Genomic DNA, 15,621 nt, shown 5'->3' with positions numbered 1-15,621 from the left:
AGGAGCCAGCCCTCTGCTTCTCTCAGCTCCTTCTCTCCTCTGACTCGAGGCCATTGAGGAGCAGGTGCCCTGCTGTCTCCTGTGCACCCCCCTCAGCGGGCTGAGGGTGTCAGGGGGACTTCAGGATTTGTTCTAGCACCTGGGGGTGAGGGCAGGGAGGTAACAAAAGAGAGACTTATTTTTTGCTTGTGGGAAAGAATCGAAGAATTGAATGGATGAGGTTTCAGTGCTCAGAATTTCTTATGTTCAAGTTTCCCTCCTTGAATGGTGTTAAATCAAACCACTTGTAATTGCCAGCAAAGGTCAAGTGGCAGCCATCTGATACGTTTTCACCCGACACAACAATGAATAATTGAAGTGTTGTTATTTTCCTCTTGTAAAGTACCATTTTTTCTCTCGGAACAAATCCGGTGGCCCTAACCTTGGAGCCAGACGGGAGGGGACTTGACCCTGTCCCTCACCCCGCAGCCCTCAGGCCAGGCTCTGCTTGGTCCCTGCGGGCCAGCAGCAAGGGACGAGCAACTTCCTTTTCTCCTCTCAGCAGATGGCCTGAAGATTGTCGAAGTCTACACCAAACCATGGGTGGAAAACCAACAGCATTGAACACCACGTGAGATGTGTAGCCTTGACGTGTGACGGAAGCAAAGACAACGTGTGGCTTTGGGCGTGAACTGACATTGACGAGCGTTGCTCTTGAGAAGGGACAGCTGATGGCATCTCCAGCCGCGTGGGGACACGTGCAGCTCTGTGTGGGCTGTGTTATCTCCCCGGGAAGCAGTGTGACCTCTGACCCGCGTCCGCCGATAACCTCCGGGCTCCGGGCTTGGAGCCCAGGTGCTTGGGAGTGACGGCGCAGAGCATCGGCCAGAAATGACAAGGTGTTGAGTCACATGGAACCTCCAGCTGGACGTTTCTACCCGAGGCCCCATCTGCTCTCAAAGAGCTATGAAAAGCACGTTGTTCTCGGAAAGATTGGAGTTCACTCACCTGAGAGCCAAACAATCAGGCTGAACGTTCACGCAACACCACTTAATCACATGTGCTGAATTCCAGCAGCTCAGACGCTAGAAAATGGTTCTTCTGTGTATCTTCCCTCTACGGGGATTTATAAACCGTGCTAGGCTGGAAAAGGAAAAAGAAGCAACATCCACTCACTGTATTTGTATCATACGCTTACCTGAAGGTCAGATGTTGATATCTTGCGCGTTCTACCAAACTCCCCACGGCTGGCATCACAGCGGTGCTGGACCCGCCTATCCACCCATGAGTCACGTCAAGCTTTTTCTCTTTTTTAATTTTTAGTGGTGCCGGGGAGGACAGTGTGTGAAATACGGTGACGAAGGCCCCAGGCCCACGCATGGCCATTGGTCAGACTGGTCTTCCTGGTCCCCTTGCTCCAGGACCTGCGGAGGAGGGGTGTCTCACAGAGACCGCCTGTGCGCAAATCCCAAGTAAGTACGTCCTCACTTCCCTCCTCACGAGCGATTTCTGTGCTGTGAACCTTCCAAGCCGCATGTGTACCTAAATTCAGTAATATCGATCTGTACGTCACGTAGCTGTGTAGGGATCACTGAGCAGGTGGAACCACATGGATGGAGCTAGAGAGTTTTATGCTAAGTGAAGTAAGTCAGAGAAAAACAAATACTGTATGATTTCACTCCTACGTGGAATTTAAGAAGCAAGCAAAGGGGAAAAAGAAGAGGGAGAAAGTGAGAAACAGACTCTTAACTATAGAGCGCACACTGATGGTCACCAGAGGGAAGGGGGGAGGGGGTATGGGTGAAACAGGTGATGGGGATTAAGGAGGGCACTTGTGATGAGCATCGGGTGAGGCATGGAGGTGTCGAGTCACTCTGTCCTACACCTGAAACTAACGGAACCCTGTGTGTTGGCTATGCCGGAATTAAAAAACATCACTGAGCAGGAAAGTCATTTTAGTCAAGTATTTCTCAAACAACGATATCTCTTTGGTATAATTTAAGATGCTTCAAGCGACCTGACCATAGCACGTGATAACAGACCCAGCAGCGATACTCAGGAAGTGGATTTTAGCCACATTTCTACGAAATACCAAGGGTCTGCCTAAAATGAGTATGTAAATCATGAAGATATGGAGAACACAAATGAATAAGCATCAGGAAGAACCGTTTTTTCACGTGGGAAAAAAAAAAGCCAGATGTTGGGTTCTTCATGAAATATATTTACCTTTGCAACATGTGGTTTCACTGTGACCTTCTGTGAGAAGACAGGGACACCAGAAGCGGTCCCCAGTGCGCTGGGGTAGAGGAGTTTCCAAATCCTCCCTTTGCACCTGACTTTGCTTAAAACATGACTCCTATCACGGCTCTTCAGTCCTGTCTTTATCGTGTGACGCTCAGTGGGTCCGCCACGTCGTATGGCTGCGTCCACGTGAATTCTAGGGGGTGAGCCGGGGGTGTTTCCCATCAGCACCGACCAGTGGAAGGTGACTTCAGCGAAGTCCCTGAATGGCAGTCTCAACTCTGCCTGCTGTCAACTCTGCGGTTCTGGGAGAGCCGCCCTCCCTTAGCTTGGTCGCTGAAAACAACATAACAGGAACTGCTCATCTCTTCAATAAGCCTAATTTCCAGGGAGGGGAGAATAGCTGTTAAATGTAGGGCTTCTTTTTGGTTTTAGCGTGCAGTCATTTCGGGGACAGCATGAGTGTGAGCGGGGGAGGGGCAGAGAGAGAGGGAGACCGAGGATCCAAAGCGGGCTCTGGGTTGACAGCAGCAAGCCTGACGCGGGGCTCGAGCTCGAGAACCATGAGATTGTGATCTGAGCTGAAGCTGGACACTCAACCAGCCGAGCCACCCAGACGCCCCAAACGTAGGGTTTCTAATTGCGAAATGTATGTTCCAGACCATCGCACGGAGGGAAGTTTTGTGAGGGCTCAGCTCGGACTCTGAGGCTTTGCAACAGTCAGAAATGTCCCCACGATAGCGTTGACTTCCGTGCGGCACAGTGTGCCGAGTACAACAGCAAACGTTTCCGAGGATGGCACTACAAGTGGAAGCCATACACTCAAGTGCAAGGTGAGTCTTACATCCCCCCTTCTAGGAATAGCCTCGTGCTTTAAAGAATTACGTGACTGAAAACTCTTTAACGAATTACATGGTTGAAATTGTGGCGTTCGGATAGACCACATCGCTATGTGAGGTCGTTGTCACAGGCTCTTCTGCCTAACCCCTTGGCCGCTGGCTTCGTACCTGAACTTGACCAGCGGTGTGGCCAGAAATTAACAAGCAGATAGAGAGTGTGTGCGTCATACCGTGAAATCTTCAAAGAAGTGATGAAACATTCAAAACAGATGGTTTATTGATAAGGGATCAGGGCTTTTTAATTACAAATCACAGTAGTTGAGGGCGATCTCACCCATCGAACACTTACAATTGCCAGAGAATGAAAGAAAAATTTTAGTATCTTTTGGAAAAGCAGTTGACTTTCAAGTGTAGTATATTCAAAACTCTGGTTCTAAACCAAGAAGTTTATCTGCACCATATATAAGATTTTATTCTTCAGTGTGAGAGAAGTACTTATTGTTCTTAAGACTGAAAGAACTTGAACCTGGTAGCTCCGTTGACATAATTTAAAAAGAAATCCAAAGAATACCTAGTCACCTCACTCTTTGAAACTGGGAATACTGTCCAAGCAACGGTCAAGAAATATATAAATCTCATCTGACTTTATAAACGTAATGTTTTCATGCTAAGAACTTTATGAAGTCAGTAAATTCTGGAAGGAGAAGTTTAAGCAGTTTCACACACAGCATTTTTGGTTGTGTTTTTACTCCCAGACTCAGTAAAATGTAAGCCAGTGAGAAATAAGTAGGCAGGAGAAAAAGGAGAAAGAACTTTGAAATTGGGGCCAAAATACGTGTGCTCTTCTGGGCTTCCCTAGCTCAGGAAATAAACACATTCATCATGGAAGCACATACTTGCCTTGATTCTTAGGGTTGTTCAATGGAGTCTCCTCCTGTACAATAAAGAAAATATTTGTGGATGAGTCTTGAGCCCATGAAAATTCCTAAGGCAGACTATATTTTCATCAACTCAGCCCTTCTTTACCAAGAAGAACGAAGGGAAAAAAGTTCATGTGAATTACGTAAATCATAAAATCTTTGAAATAGATTATCAAAAGAAATCGACTGGCTCTGCCACTCTTAAGTATACGGTGATACCTACATTCCCCACGTGTCAGTATTTTTTGACAGTCATTGTGTTTATAGAAAACATCATTCTCTGAAGATTTCATCTAAAAGTTATTCCTTTTATCCGTTTAAAAATATTATAAATTTCATCAAATGCATTAGCTTTTTAAAATTTTTTTTGCTTTAGTGTTTATTTATTTTTGAGAGAGAGAGAGACAGAGAGAGAGACAGAGACAGAGTGTGAGTGGGGGGAGGGGCAGAGAGTGAGGGAGACACAGAATCCCGAGCAGGCTCCAGGCTCCGAGCTGTCAGCGCAGAGCCCGACGTGGGGCTCAAACTCGCGAACCATGAGATCATGACCTGAGCCGAATGCTTAACCCACTGAGCCACCCAGGCACCCCAAATGCACTAGCTTTTAATAAATTTGGTGATTATTTGAATTCTTTTATTACATTTTTCCTGTGAGAATTGTGTATATTGCCACAAAACAGTAATGACCTTTTGCATTTCTGCAAGAGAATAGTTCATCAAACTAGTAAAATAGTCGAACAGTGATGTTGTCGTTCCAGTCAACAAATATTTATTGAATGCCTACTATGTGCCAACCACTGAGTAAAGAACAAGGACAGTAAAGGACACCGTAGAGTAAGAATGGTGAAGGCTTATACAAATGACAAATTAAAAGGAAAAACCAAGCCTCATGAGACAACCATAAAAGAAGTGTCTTTGCAATGAATATTGTGTGGGAGTTATTTTATGGGCAAAAGAAAAAAAAAAAGAAAGAAAGAAAAAAACTTAAAAAAAAAGTCTATCTAAAATTTAGAACAAAAGTGATCAGAGCTTAAGTATCTTTCTTATTTGTGTTTGTGTGTGTATTTCTTTTTAAGATCAGCACTTATGCAAACTCTACTGTATCGCAGAAGGATTTGATTTCTTCTTTTCTTTGTCAAATAAAGTCAAAGATGGGACTCCATGCTCGGAGGATAGCCGTAATGTTTGTATAGATGGGATATGTGAGGTAATAATGATCGTTCATTCATTCAACACACGTCTCCAGACAGTCTGCTTTGTGTCAGGCATTCCTCTAAGGGGCTAAAGACACCAGACATTTAAATCCCGCCTTTCCCTCCCACTCACAGCCTGGTGGGGGGGGAAAGCCGGATGAACACACATAGAGACACAGGTGGTTTGTCCCAGTGGAGGTGCCCACGGAGGATGGGGAGCAGAGGAGAGCTGATTTTCTCCCCGATGTGGATCTGGGGGATTTGCGGGGTTCCTTGGAGAAGGGAGCTTCCGAGCTAGATCGGGAAGGGTGAGTTGGCCTGGAGGTGTGGGAGAGCCGACTGGGAACACGGTCGGGCTAGAAGGTGTGGCTTGGTAGGACCCGACTCGGGCATCGAGCACCCGGAGGGCAGGCAGGGCAGGGTGCCGAGGGAGGTGAGGGAGCGAGAAGGGGCGCACGGAGGATTTTTATCCTCCTGTCCTGGCGGAACAGACCCTGGGACCTGGATGGAGCTGAGCGGCAGGGTCAGCCGGCAGTAGCTTGGGCAGCGGAGGAACCAGGGGCAGCTTTGAGCCAAGAGATCACTTGGCATCCTGCAGGGACTTGGAAGACAGACAGGGAAAGATTTGTTGGCTAAGTGGCCATAGAGCTGCCTTGGGCAGGGGTGACACGGGGAAGGAATTCCATTATTACACCAAATGGAAGCGTGACCAGATCACATACGTTGCACACGATCGATGGGTTTTTCATTGAAGTTGCTCAGTATGCACACTCACAGAGTCTAAGCACCTCGGTCATCGTTCTGGTCTTCTCTAAGTGAGATGACCATGGTCAGGTTGAGTCGTGCACTGGGACACACACAGGGTAATCCTTTTTCGTAGGTGAAGATCACACTCGGTTCTTTCGAGATCTCTTTCAGATTTCAAATGGCCGAGTCTCTGTCCATTTTGTCTAATTATTAGTGGGCTTGTTAAATATGTCATTGTTTTCAGGTATTCGTCACGACACAGTGTCACAGTCCCTTAAATGTAGTTCTGAAATCCCAAAAGCAGTCACACAGAAGGTTTATTGGGCTGCACAATACAGGATGCCCTGAATTTGTTTGTTGGCGAAACCTGCCCTCGACGGGTGTGAGGCTATGTGTCAGTTTTATTGATCTCGCTTTGCGTGAAGATGTACGTGATTTGCCATAGAAACATCCTTTACGCGTTTCATTGAGTGCTACCCTGGGCCCTGCTGGGACTCTCACATGATGTGCATAATATGTTAATTCCCTTCCTAAAATCCAAAAAAAAAAAAAAAAACAACCCTCTGAATTCTGAAATGCATTTGACCATAAGGATTTCCAGCAAGGAATCATGGAGGAATTGTGATTCATTTCTGAATGGGTTTTTTACATGTATATACTAAACTCTTTGTTAGTAAATATAAAGCTAGTAAGCACCATAGAAATTATAAAGGCCCCTAAAATTCTAAGACAATGAACAAAGATGCCCTTTAAATGATTTACTGCTGGGAATAATTCCCAGGCAGCCTGTGTTCCTTCTCTCCTTTGCACACGGCCACTCAGAGGCACAGCGGCACATTCCAGGGGACCCTCACGTGGACACATTGCTCATCAATTTGTGCTTTGCGTCCACCTGAAATTTACCATTAATCTCCAATATGAAAACCTGATAGATTTAATTTAGGGCTCAGGGTTTTTTTAAATTTTTTAATGTTTATTTATTTTGAGAGAAAGAGAGAGAATGAGCAGGGAAGGGGCAGAGAGACAGAGAGAGAGAGAGGGAGAGAGAGAGAGGGAGAGAGAGAGAGGGAGAGAGAGAGAGAGAGAGAGAGAGAGAGAATCCCAAGCAGGCTTCATATTCAGTGCACAGCTCAATGCGGGGCTTAAACTCACAAAACTGTGAGATCGTGACCTGAGCAGAAACCACAAGTCAGACGCTTAACCAACTGAGCCACCCAGGCGCCCCTTAATTTAGGGCTCGAGATTCTAAGATTGTGTCGCAATGCCAAAGACAACAGCTCTCAGGGTTTCCTCCTTTGGATCTGAGAGTAGAGTTTCAGTCTTGCTGTGCACATACCTGGTATCCAATAAATATTTGTGAACTACTCTGTGTTGGTGAAATGTTCTACTGGAGCGGGGAGGTTTCTCGCTGGAGCTCTGTGACTTCGCTCTTGTCGTCTTTTCTTTCACAAATGACGTGTGGCCCCGGTCCCCCAGAGAGTGGGATGTGACGACGTCCTTGGATCCGATGCCGTGGAAGACTCCTGTGGTGTGTGCAGGGGGAATAACTCAGATTGCACGACACACAAGGGGCTCTACACCAAGCACCATGGCGCCAACCGTGAGTACGAGGACTACGAGGGAGATGTAAACCAGAACCTCCTGGAGGGGACACCTGGGGTTTCCGTGGCAACAGCAGGCATCAAGGGTCCTGAAAAGACCGACAGTCTCCTTCCCTACTCCGCCTGTCAAGCCTTTCCTTAATTGTTTTAAAAAAAAATTTTTTTAAGTTTATTTTTTTTGAGAGAGAGAGAGAGCAGGCGAGGGGCAGAGAGAGAGGAAGAGAGAGAATCAATTCCAAGCAGGCTCCATGCTGTTAGCCCAGAGCCCGATGCGGGGCTCGAACCCACAAACCGTGAGATCGTGACCTGAGCCGAAGTCAGATGCTTGACCGACTGAGCCACCCAGGCGCCCCAACTTACTTTCTTAAAATAAAGAGTATTTATTTCGAGAAAGAGGGAGAGAGAGCATGAGTGGGGGAGGGGCAGCGAAAGGGGGAGAGAGAGAATCCCAAGCAGGCTCCTCACTGACAGTGTGGAGCTTGACATGGGACTCAGTCCCACGAACTGTGAGATCATGAACTGAGCCAAAGTCAAGAGTCGGACACTCAACCGACTGAGCCACCCAGGTGCCCTCCAAGCCTTTCCTTTTGATGGAAAGTGGTTGCTAGGTTACTTGAATTAAAGTGGTTCTTAGGAACAATGAAATTTATAATAACTCTGCTTCAATTAAAAGAAAAGAAAAACACAAGTTACTTCAAGGCCTCATGGCACCAATTGCCAAAATTCTCCTGGTTCCCAGCGTGGATTCTCAAGTTTGAGTTGTGGGGAACCCCAGCGTAGGGATTTTGCCTCGGCATTCTTGAATGAAAATACCACATTCTTCCCACTCCTGTTTCCTTTAACGTAGAGTATTATCAGATGGTCACCATTCCTTCTGGAGCCCGGAGTATTCACATCCGTGAAATGAACGTGTCGACGTCCTACATCTCTGTGCGCAATGCCCTCCGAAAATACTACCTGAACGGGCACTGGACGGTGGACTGGCCGGGTCGATACAAGTTCGCAGGCACCACGTTTGATTATAGACGGACCTCCCATGAGCCGGAGAGTTTGACCTCTTCTGGGCCAACCAACGAAACACTGGTTGTGGAGGTAGGTGCCAGCCTTCTGATTTTCGGGCTGGGATCTGGGATTGTTGCAGATTGACGGCCATTGGCATAACTTCAAGAACACAGAATAATGATTATAGTTTGAGAATGTGTCCGAAGCAAGACTCATCTAAGCATTGAAGGGGGCGGTGGGCTTGTTACCTTTCATCCCCTGGCACCTAATCCGATTTGTATTTACGCACATCACGGGATTCCTGTTTTGGGTCTTTATCAGCCGGTGTTTACGAAAGTCGGCCCCTCTCCCGTACGCCGTGTGACTGTGAGAAGCGGGCACACTCGGGGGACTCTGCCGAGTCCTGTGGAATGGGAGCAGGATGAGAGCCCGAAGCAAAGCCTCAGCAGTGACGTCATATGGGCCCCCATGTGCAGGGAAGAGGCTCACAGGCTGCCATTAGGCTCTTCCTGCGACGTAATATGCCCCCATGAGACTGGGCAGATGGAGGTGACAGGCTCTGGATAGGCTAATGCCCCACCTTTTTGTCTTTCTGTGCACAGTTAAAGTACTTGGTTCAAATGTTGTCCCATCAGCCTACAACCAGTATGCAGATGTGAGCCACCCAGACTCCCCCCACCTGCTCTCGGGACCAGGCAGCCCCCTCCTGTCCTCTTGTATCTTCCTGGGAGATGCTTCCCCGGGGCTCTCCGCACACATCCCCCCTCTGCCTCCCCTCCTGGCCCTGAGCTGTTCTCATCACTTATTTCTCCCTGATGATTTCTCTCCCACCAGCACAGGCTTTAGCTCTAATAATGGCACAGAACAGAGATAGGTCAAGGGCGAAGGTGAGTGTGGCTTATTAGGAACTGTTCTGGATGGAAGAAGATTTGCAAAGGCTCAGGATGTCAGACAGGAGAGCATCTCAGGGGCCTCACCATGCAGCCACCTGTACCTGTCCTACAACACCTTCCTCAACTAAGACCCAAGAGCTGTGTTGTCAGGGGTGGGGGGAATGTGGTGCCGGGTGGTCAGAGAATATCTGACCCCCCCTGTAATATCACATCAGCACCAATAAAGGCTCCCAGACTCAGAGATGGGATTTCTGTCCGGTGATCAATGGTGAGGCTTCCTAAGTAAAAAGCTTTCTCCCTGAGATCAGCGATCTGACACATTCACGAGTGCAAAGGTAACTGGTCCATATGATTGGGTTTTAAACTAGGAGGTGAAGAGTCCAAATTCAAGGTGCTAAGATAGGCTCAACTTGAGAGATCTTCACGGATAGGTGTTTTTCCCCTGGAATGTGCCAGTCGGCCAAAGACCCCTGCATCCGGTCACACTGGAAAGTACGCTGCCGTAGCTTTGACGGGTGGCATGGGTAATATCCACTCATGAGTCCTGACTGCTTAGAACGCACCAGGAAGCGTGAGAGTGCTTTATAGGCATTGCTTTCTGATGGGCTCAGATGGACGGGATTTGCAGGGGATCCCAAGGAAACGCAGGGGGAAATAACCAGATACCCGAGTTAGGTTGCAGAGGTGTTTGAAGCCTTGAAGAGAGGAACACACGAAACGTAAGGCAGACGAGTCGAATGTCTACATTTTTCTAGATGCGCTTGCTTCTTCTTGAGCGTTCGCTTCTGTCTAGAAAGTTCGTATATGTTTTAGAGGATGGACGGTGTTTATCACGTAACCAACTTACTGTTGATGTTGTCACTTCAGTACTATTTAAAAACTAGCTTATATTTATCAGTTCCATTTTAACTTGTTTTCTCTGCCCCCTTTTCATTTTCTAGCTTCTGTTTCAGGGAAGGAACCCGGGTGTCGCCTGGGAGTACTCGGTGCCCCGGTTGCGGGGTGAGAAGAAGCCCAGTGGCCAGCCTCGTTACACATGGGCCATCATTCGCTCCGAGTGTTCGGTCTCCTGCGGAGGGGGTAGGTCACCTCTCACACCTCTCCTGGTGGGGGGGTGCCGAGGGGCCACGGGCACACTGCACTCACGGGTCCACACCACGTCCTGGCAGGCGGCCCCATCCCCAGAGGGAGAGCAGAGGGCAGTGGCCCTGCATGTCACCGGAAGGCCGGGCCTGCCTTCTCTCGTCCATCTATGTCAGCATGTTGCTCTGAGGGAGTCGTTTGGTGAACCGGTTTCTGCTTTGCACCCAAGTGAAGATTTGATAAAGAGTAGTTTCGTGAGTTGAGATTATTCAAATGAAAGTCACTCAAATTCTACGTATCATGTTGGTGATGAGAAGTAGAAGCTTTACCTTGAAAATATTGTGATGCAGACTGAGGTTTGGGTCGAATGGTCTTGCTCAAATTTACTGCGAAGTCCTATATTGAAATTCACCCAGAAACTACAGGAACTTTATGCAAATCATGGTGGAAATGACTAGAAACAGCATGTCAGGAAGAAGAATTTCACATGACAGTCAATGGCTTGGTCATCCTGATACCATAAAAATTGGACCATCAAAGAATGTCTAAAATTGATAACATTGGCTGACAACAGGAACATTTTCAGCCAGAGCCAGACATATGCTCTGGCAAAAGGGTGGCGAGTCAATTTTTCAAATTTGGGAGCCAAATACTAAATTCTAGATTTAGAAAACAGACAAGTTTTGATATGGGCAAATGGATTTCAGCTTTGCGAATTCCAGCTTTTAATGATTAATTAATTTAGACAGTTGTGTCTTTAAGTTCTAGAAAAAGGTACACAAAATGGGAACTTGCATAAATTAAGAATCTAATGAATGAATGAAGAAAAAATAACGGGCTGCCTGGGTAGCTCAGTCGGGTAAGTATCTGACTGTCAATATCGGCTCAGGTTGTGATCTCAAGATTGTGAGATTGAGCCCCGTGTCAGACTCTGCGCTGAAAGACTAGATCTTGCTAGGGATTCTCTTTCTCCTCCTCTCTGCCCCTCCCCTGCTCATGCGCACATGCACTTTCTCAAAATAAATAAACTTTAAAAAGGAATTTAAAACAAAAAAGGAAAATGAATTCATACACTGAGAGGATTATAGAGTTCTTACCCTTTCTTTATTAATGTGATGTATCACGTTGACTGACTTGCAGATACTGAATCAGCTCTGTAGCCCAGGAATAAATTTTGATCGTGGTGAATCATTCTTTGAACGTGCTCTTGGATTCGGTTTGCTAGAATCTTGTTGGGAATTTTTGCATCCATGTTGATGAGAGAAATTGGTCTGCAATTCTCCGTTTTAGTGGGGTCTGTGTCTGGTTTTGGAATCAAGGTAATTCTGGCCTCATAGAATGAGTTTGGAAGTTTTCGTTCTATTTCCGTTTTTTTGGAACAACTTAAAAAGAATAGATGTTAATTCCTTTTTAAATGGCTGGTGGAATTCCCCTGGGAAGCCATCCAGCCCCGAACTCTTGTTCCTTGGGAAAGTGTTGATTACTGACTCCATTTCTTTATTGGTTATGGGTCTGTTCAAATTTTCTGTTTCCTCCCGTTTCACTTTTGGTAGTTTATGTTTCTAGGAATTTATCCATTTCTTCCAGATTGCCCAATTTGTTGGCATATAATTGCTCATAATATTCTCCTGTATGTATTTCTAAAGTGTTGGTTGTGATCTCTCCTCTTTCGTTCATGATTTTATTTCCTTGGGTCCTTTCCTTTTTCTTTTTGATAAGTTTGGCTGGGGGTTATCAGTTTTATTAATTCTTTCAAAGAAGCAGCTCCTAATTTCATTGATCTGTTCTACCGTTTTTTTTTTTTTTTCTTCAACGTTTATTTATTTTTGGGACAGAGAGAGACAGAGCATGAACGGGGGAGGGGCAGAGAGAGAGGGAGACACAGAATCGGAAACAGGCTCCAGGCTCTGAGCCATCAGCCCAGAGCCCGACGCGGGGCTCGAACTCACAGACCGCGAGATCGTGACCTGGCTGAAGTCGGACGCTTAACCGACTGCGCCACCCAGGCGCCCCTGTTTTTTTTTTTTTTAATTTCTGTATCATTGATTTCTGCTCTAATCTTTATTATTTCCTTTCTTCTGCTGGTTTGGGTCTTTATTTGCTATTCTTTTTCCAGTTCCTTCAGGTATAAGGTTAAGTTGTGTATCTGAGACCTTTTTTCCTTCTATAAGAAGGCCTGGATTGCTATATCCTTCCCACTTATGACCGTCAGCCAAACCAATGCAACACTATTTGTTAACTAATTTGAGTTTAAATTAAAGAAAAAATGAATTCATACATTCTTAATAGTTGGTCTAAACGAAAGGCCTGAAGTAAATAGAGGAAAACAAAGATTAATGAAAAAACGTAACCGTTCTGGACAGTTAGCATCAATGTGCTTGACGTGGGCTAACCCTTCCCATTATAAACTAAGAATGAAATATTTCAATCATATTTAAATTCTGACATGAAGAGCTTTTTAAGGAAAAATACTGCTGTGGAGAATTACGTGGGGCCCCCCCTCGCTGGGGATGGGGCCAGACAAGCTGCCGTGTTATGCCATTCAGGAAATGGTGGAACCAGACTATGTTCGTGGGCATCCCCTGTGTGTGACATGGGACAATTAACGTCCAATCTTACTTACTTCTCTTCCCTTTCTCTTCCAATCTGACAACATCCCTCATGCTTCTGCAGATTATACACCAACCCAGAACTTATTCCATAATCATTTGCTTGAAGAATTGCATGGTAAAGTCAGCAAATGTGTTGTTTGTTTTCAGTTTGGATGGAAAGTTGGTGGGAAATTAGGGTTTCTCTCTCTCTCTCTTTTTTTTTTTACGTGTAATTTATTGTCACATTGGTTTCCATACAACGCCCAGTGCTCATCCCAACAGGTGCCCTCCTCAGTGCCCATCACCCACTTTCCCCTCTTCCCCACCCCCCCCCATCAATCCTCAGTTTGTTCTCGTTATTTAAGAGGCTCTTATGGTTTCCCTCCTTCCCTCTCTCTAACTTTCCCCCCCCCCTCCCCCATGGTCTTCTGTTAAGTTTCTCAGGATCCACGTAAGAGTGAAAACATACGGTATCTGTCTTCCTCTGCCTGACTTATTTCACTTGGCGTAACACTCTCCAGTTCCACCCCCGTTGCTACTCCCTTCGGCAAGCAGATGGGGCACAGGATGTATGTCCTTTACCACCTCGTATAGGATGTGGCTCCTCTGAGAGTCTTCCTGCCAGAAACCAGGCCTGCCTGCGTTCCGAATGGAGGGGTACTTCGACAGAAGTCTCAGGAATCGGCCCAGATCACCCAGCAGGCAGCAGGGGTTCAAGCAGCTCCACTGACCCCATTTTATTCCCACCACTGCCAGACTCCAGCGGTACCCGTGTCTCGCTGGCTGGCATCCGTTCACATTCTTTAACAAAGATTATTCTACCAGCGAAGCACAGTGTGTTTTCAAATTGCCATCTTCCTTTTGTAATAGAGCACCTAATGACTGACGGGGACTGCAGTCCCCTGAACACAAGACCAAAATGTAGTGAGGCGAGGCCCCTCACGGTGTGGCCACCTCTTAGTTTCATGACCACTTGACGGTTCAGATTCCTCTTGTTCGGTCTTAACGCCCGCTGTGTTTTCATCCACGTTTAGTAGACTTGTCAGACGTCTCCCAATAGTCTGTAATCACATGGTTATTTGCCAGAGGTTAATGACAGTGATTTATTTGGAGGCAGGGGCTTTTCGTTTCCCAGACTTGATTATAAGTGGATGTCTTCATTAAACAGTTGACCAGAATTCACTGTCTAAACCTTTCTGAACTTTGGCCCTTCAGGATCTGCTGATACCTGATGACACAGGCCTTCTGCCGATAAATCCTTAGTTACTTAAAGTTTATCAACTGCTTCGTTGATTCTGTGCTATGGGAGTCTCACCAGTATCCTGGTGAGAGACCAGGATATTTCAAGGCCAGGATATTTCAATTCTGCATTATAACTGTCTACACGATGAACATTGGAGGCTGATGACTCAGAAAGAATCCAGTCTCTCTTTTTCGGTTGTATGAGAGAACAACCAAATTCGCCAGCAGATCTGATAGAGCACTTGTCTACTGTCTTGGTTTCTCGGTGGCTTCTGTCAGTGCATCGCCCACATTCTCAACCTGATCCCCCGGGGAAAGGGGAAGGTATAGGCACCATTTTCATTTTTTCCTGCACGTGTTCTATTTTTAAGATCTCTAGCTGCATAGACCTTCCAACATCCTGGGTTGCGAAACCTTTAAAGCATTCTTTTCTTAGCCTGTCTCCCCGTGAACGTGATGTCTACAAGGAGGTATTTAAATGACCCAGTTAGGGAATTAATGAATGGGAAGAGAGACACTTGGAAAACTCCCCCACCTCTGGTTTCATTCAAGAAATATTACCTGGCATCCGTGGAGGAAAGATGATGATGATGATGATGATGATGATGATGGTAGTGGTGGTGGTGGTCGTAGTGGTGATGATTTTAAAAAGATCCCATTTCCTTATCTATTCTAATGGGCCCATCTCTCTGTAGAAGATAAGATTTCCTGAAAGACACTGGGCAGATCCGGCCTTTCATCTTTTCTGACAAGCTTTCTCTGCTCCTTTTTTTTTTTTCCTTTCCACTCACTTTTATGATGCAACCACATTTTTTACTTCTGTAATCCTGCTTAGTTGTGCCTTCCCTGGGCTCTCGGTTGGTGTCTCGACATAGGTGAGGGGATAAGGACTTAACACAGAGAGACAGGAAGCCAAGAGTACTGTTAGCACAGGAACTGGCTTTGCTGATTACATCTGAGTCTGAGGCGGTGACTTTTTTCATATGGTGATGTCATCACTAGACTTTTGTTTCTAATGTAAAGACAGCAGCCAGTTCTCAAAATTACTTATGCTGTAATTTAATTTTTTTAATGTTTATTTATTTTTGAGAGAGAGAGAGAGGGCATGAGTGCAGGAGGGGCAGAGAGAGAGAGGGAGACACAGAATCCAAAGCAGGCTCCGGGCTCTGAGCTGTCAGCACGGAGCCTGACACAGGGCTCAAGCTCACAAATCATGAGATCATGACCTGAACCGAAGTCGGACACTCAACCTACTGAGCCACCCAGGCACCCCCTCATAAGCTGTAGTTT

At 46.3% G+C, this 15,621-nt stretch overlaps 1 protein-coding gene across 1 annotated transcript in view; it reads left to right on the top strand.

Moving 5' to 3' along the window:
* The window catches only part of ADAMTS16 (ADAM metallopeptidase with thrombospondin type 1 motif 16), a 160,419-nt gene that overhangs the window by 85,038 nt on the left and 59,760 nt on the right, over positions 1–15,621 (top strand). Inside the window, exons 12-17 of the mRNA XM_043601460.1 lie at positions 1,303–1,451; positions 2,881–3,053; positions 5,056–5,186; positions 7,396–7,519; positions 8,368–8,612; positions 10,357–10,495. Coding sequence (XP_043457395.1) covers positions 1,303–1,451; positions 2,881–3,053; positions 5,056–5,186; positions 7,396–7,519; positions 8,368–8,612; positions 10,357–10,495 — 961 coding nt within the window. The remainder of the gene's footprint in view (positions 1–1,302; positions 1,452–2,880; positions 3,054–5,055; positions 5,187–7,395; positions 7,520–8,367; positions 8,613–10,356; positions 10,496–15,621) is intronic.

This window comes from Prionailurus bengalensis, chromosome A1 (assembly GCF_016509475.1).
Source record: "Prionailurus bengalensis isolate Pbe53 chromosome A1, Fcat_Pben_1.1_paternal_pri, whole genome shotgun sequence".
NCBI classification, from domain to species: Eukaryota; Metazoa; Chordata; class Mammalia; order Carnivora; family Felidae; genus Prionailurus; species Prionailurus bengalensis.
Note: the sequence above shows the minus strand (reverse complement) of the source record. Positions and strands in the feature narration are given on the sequence as shown.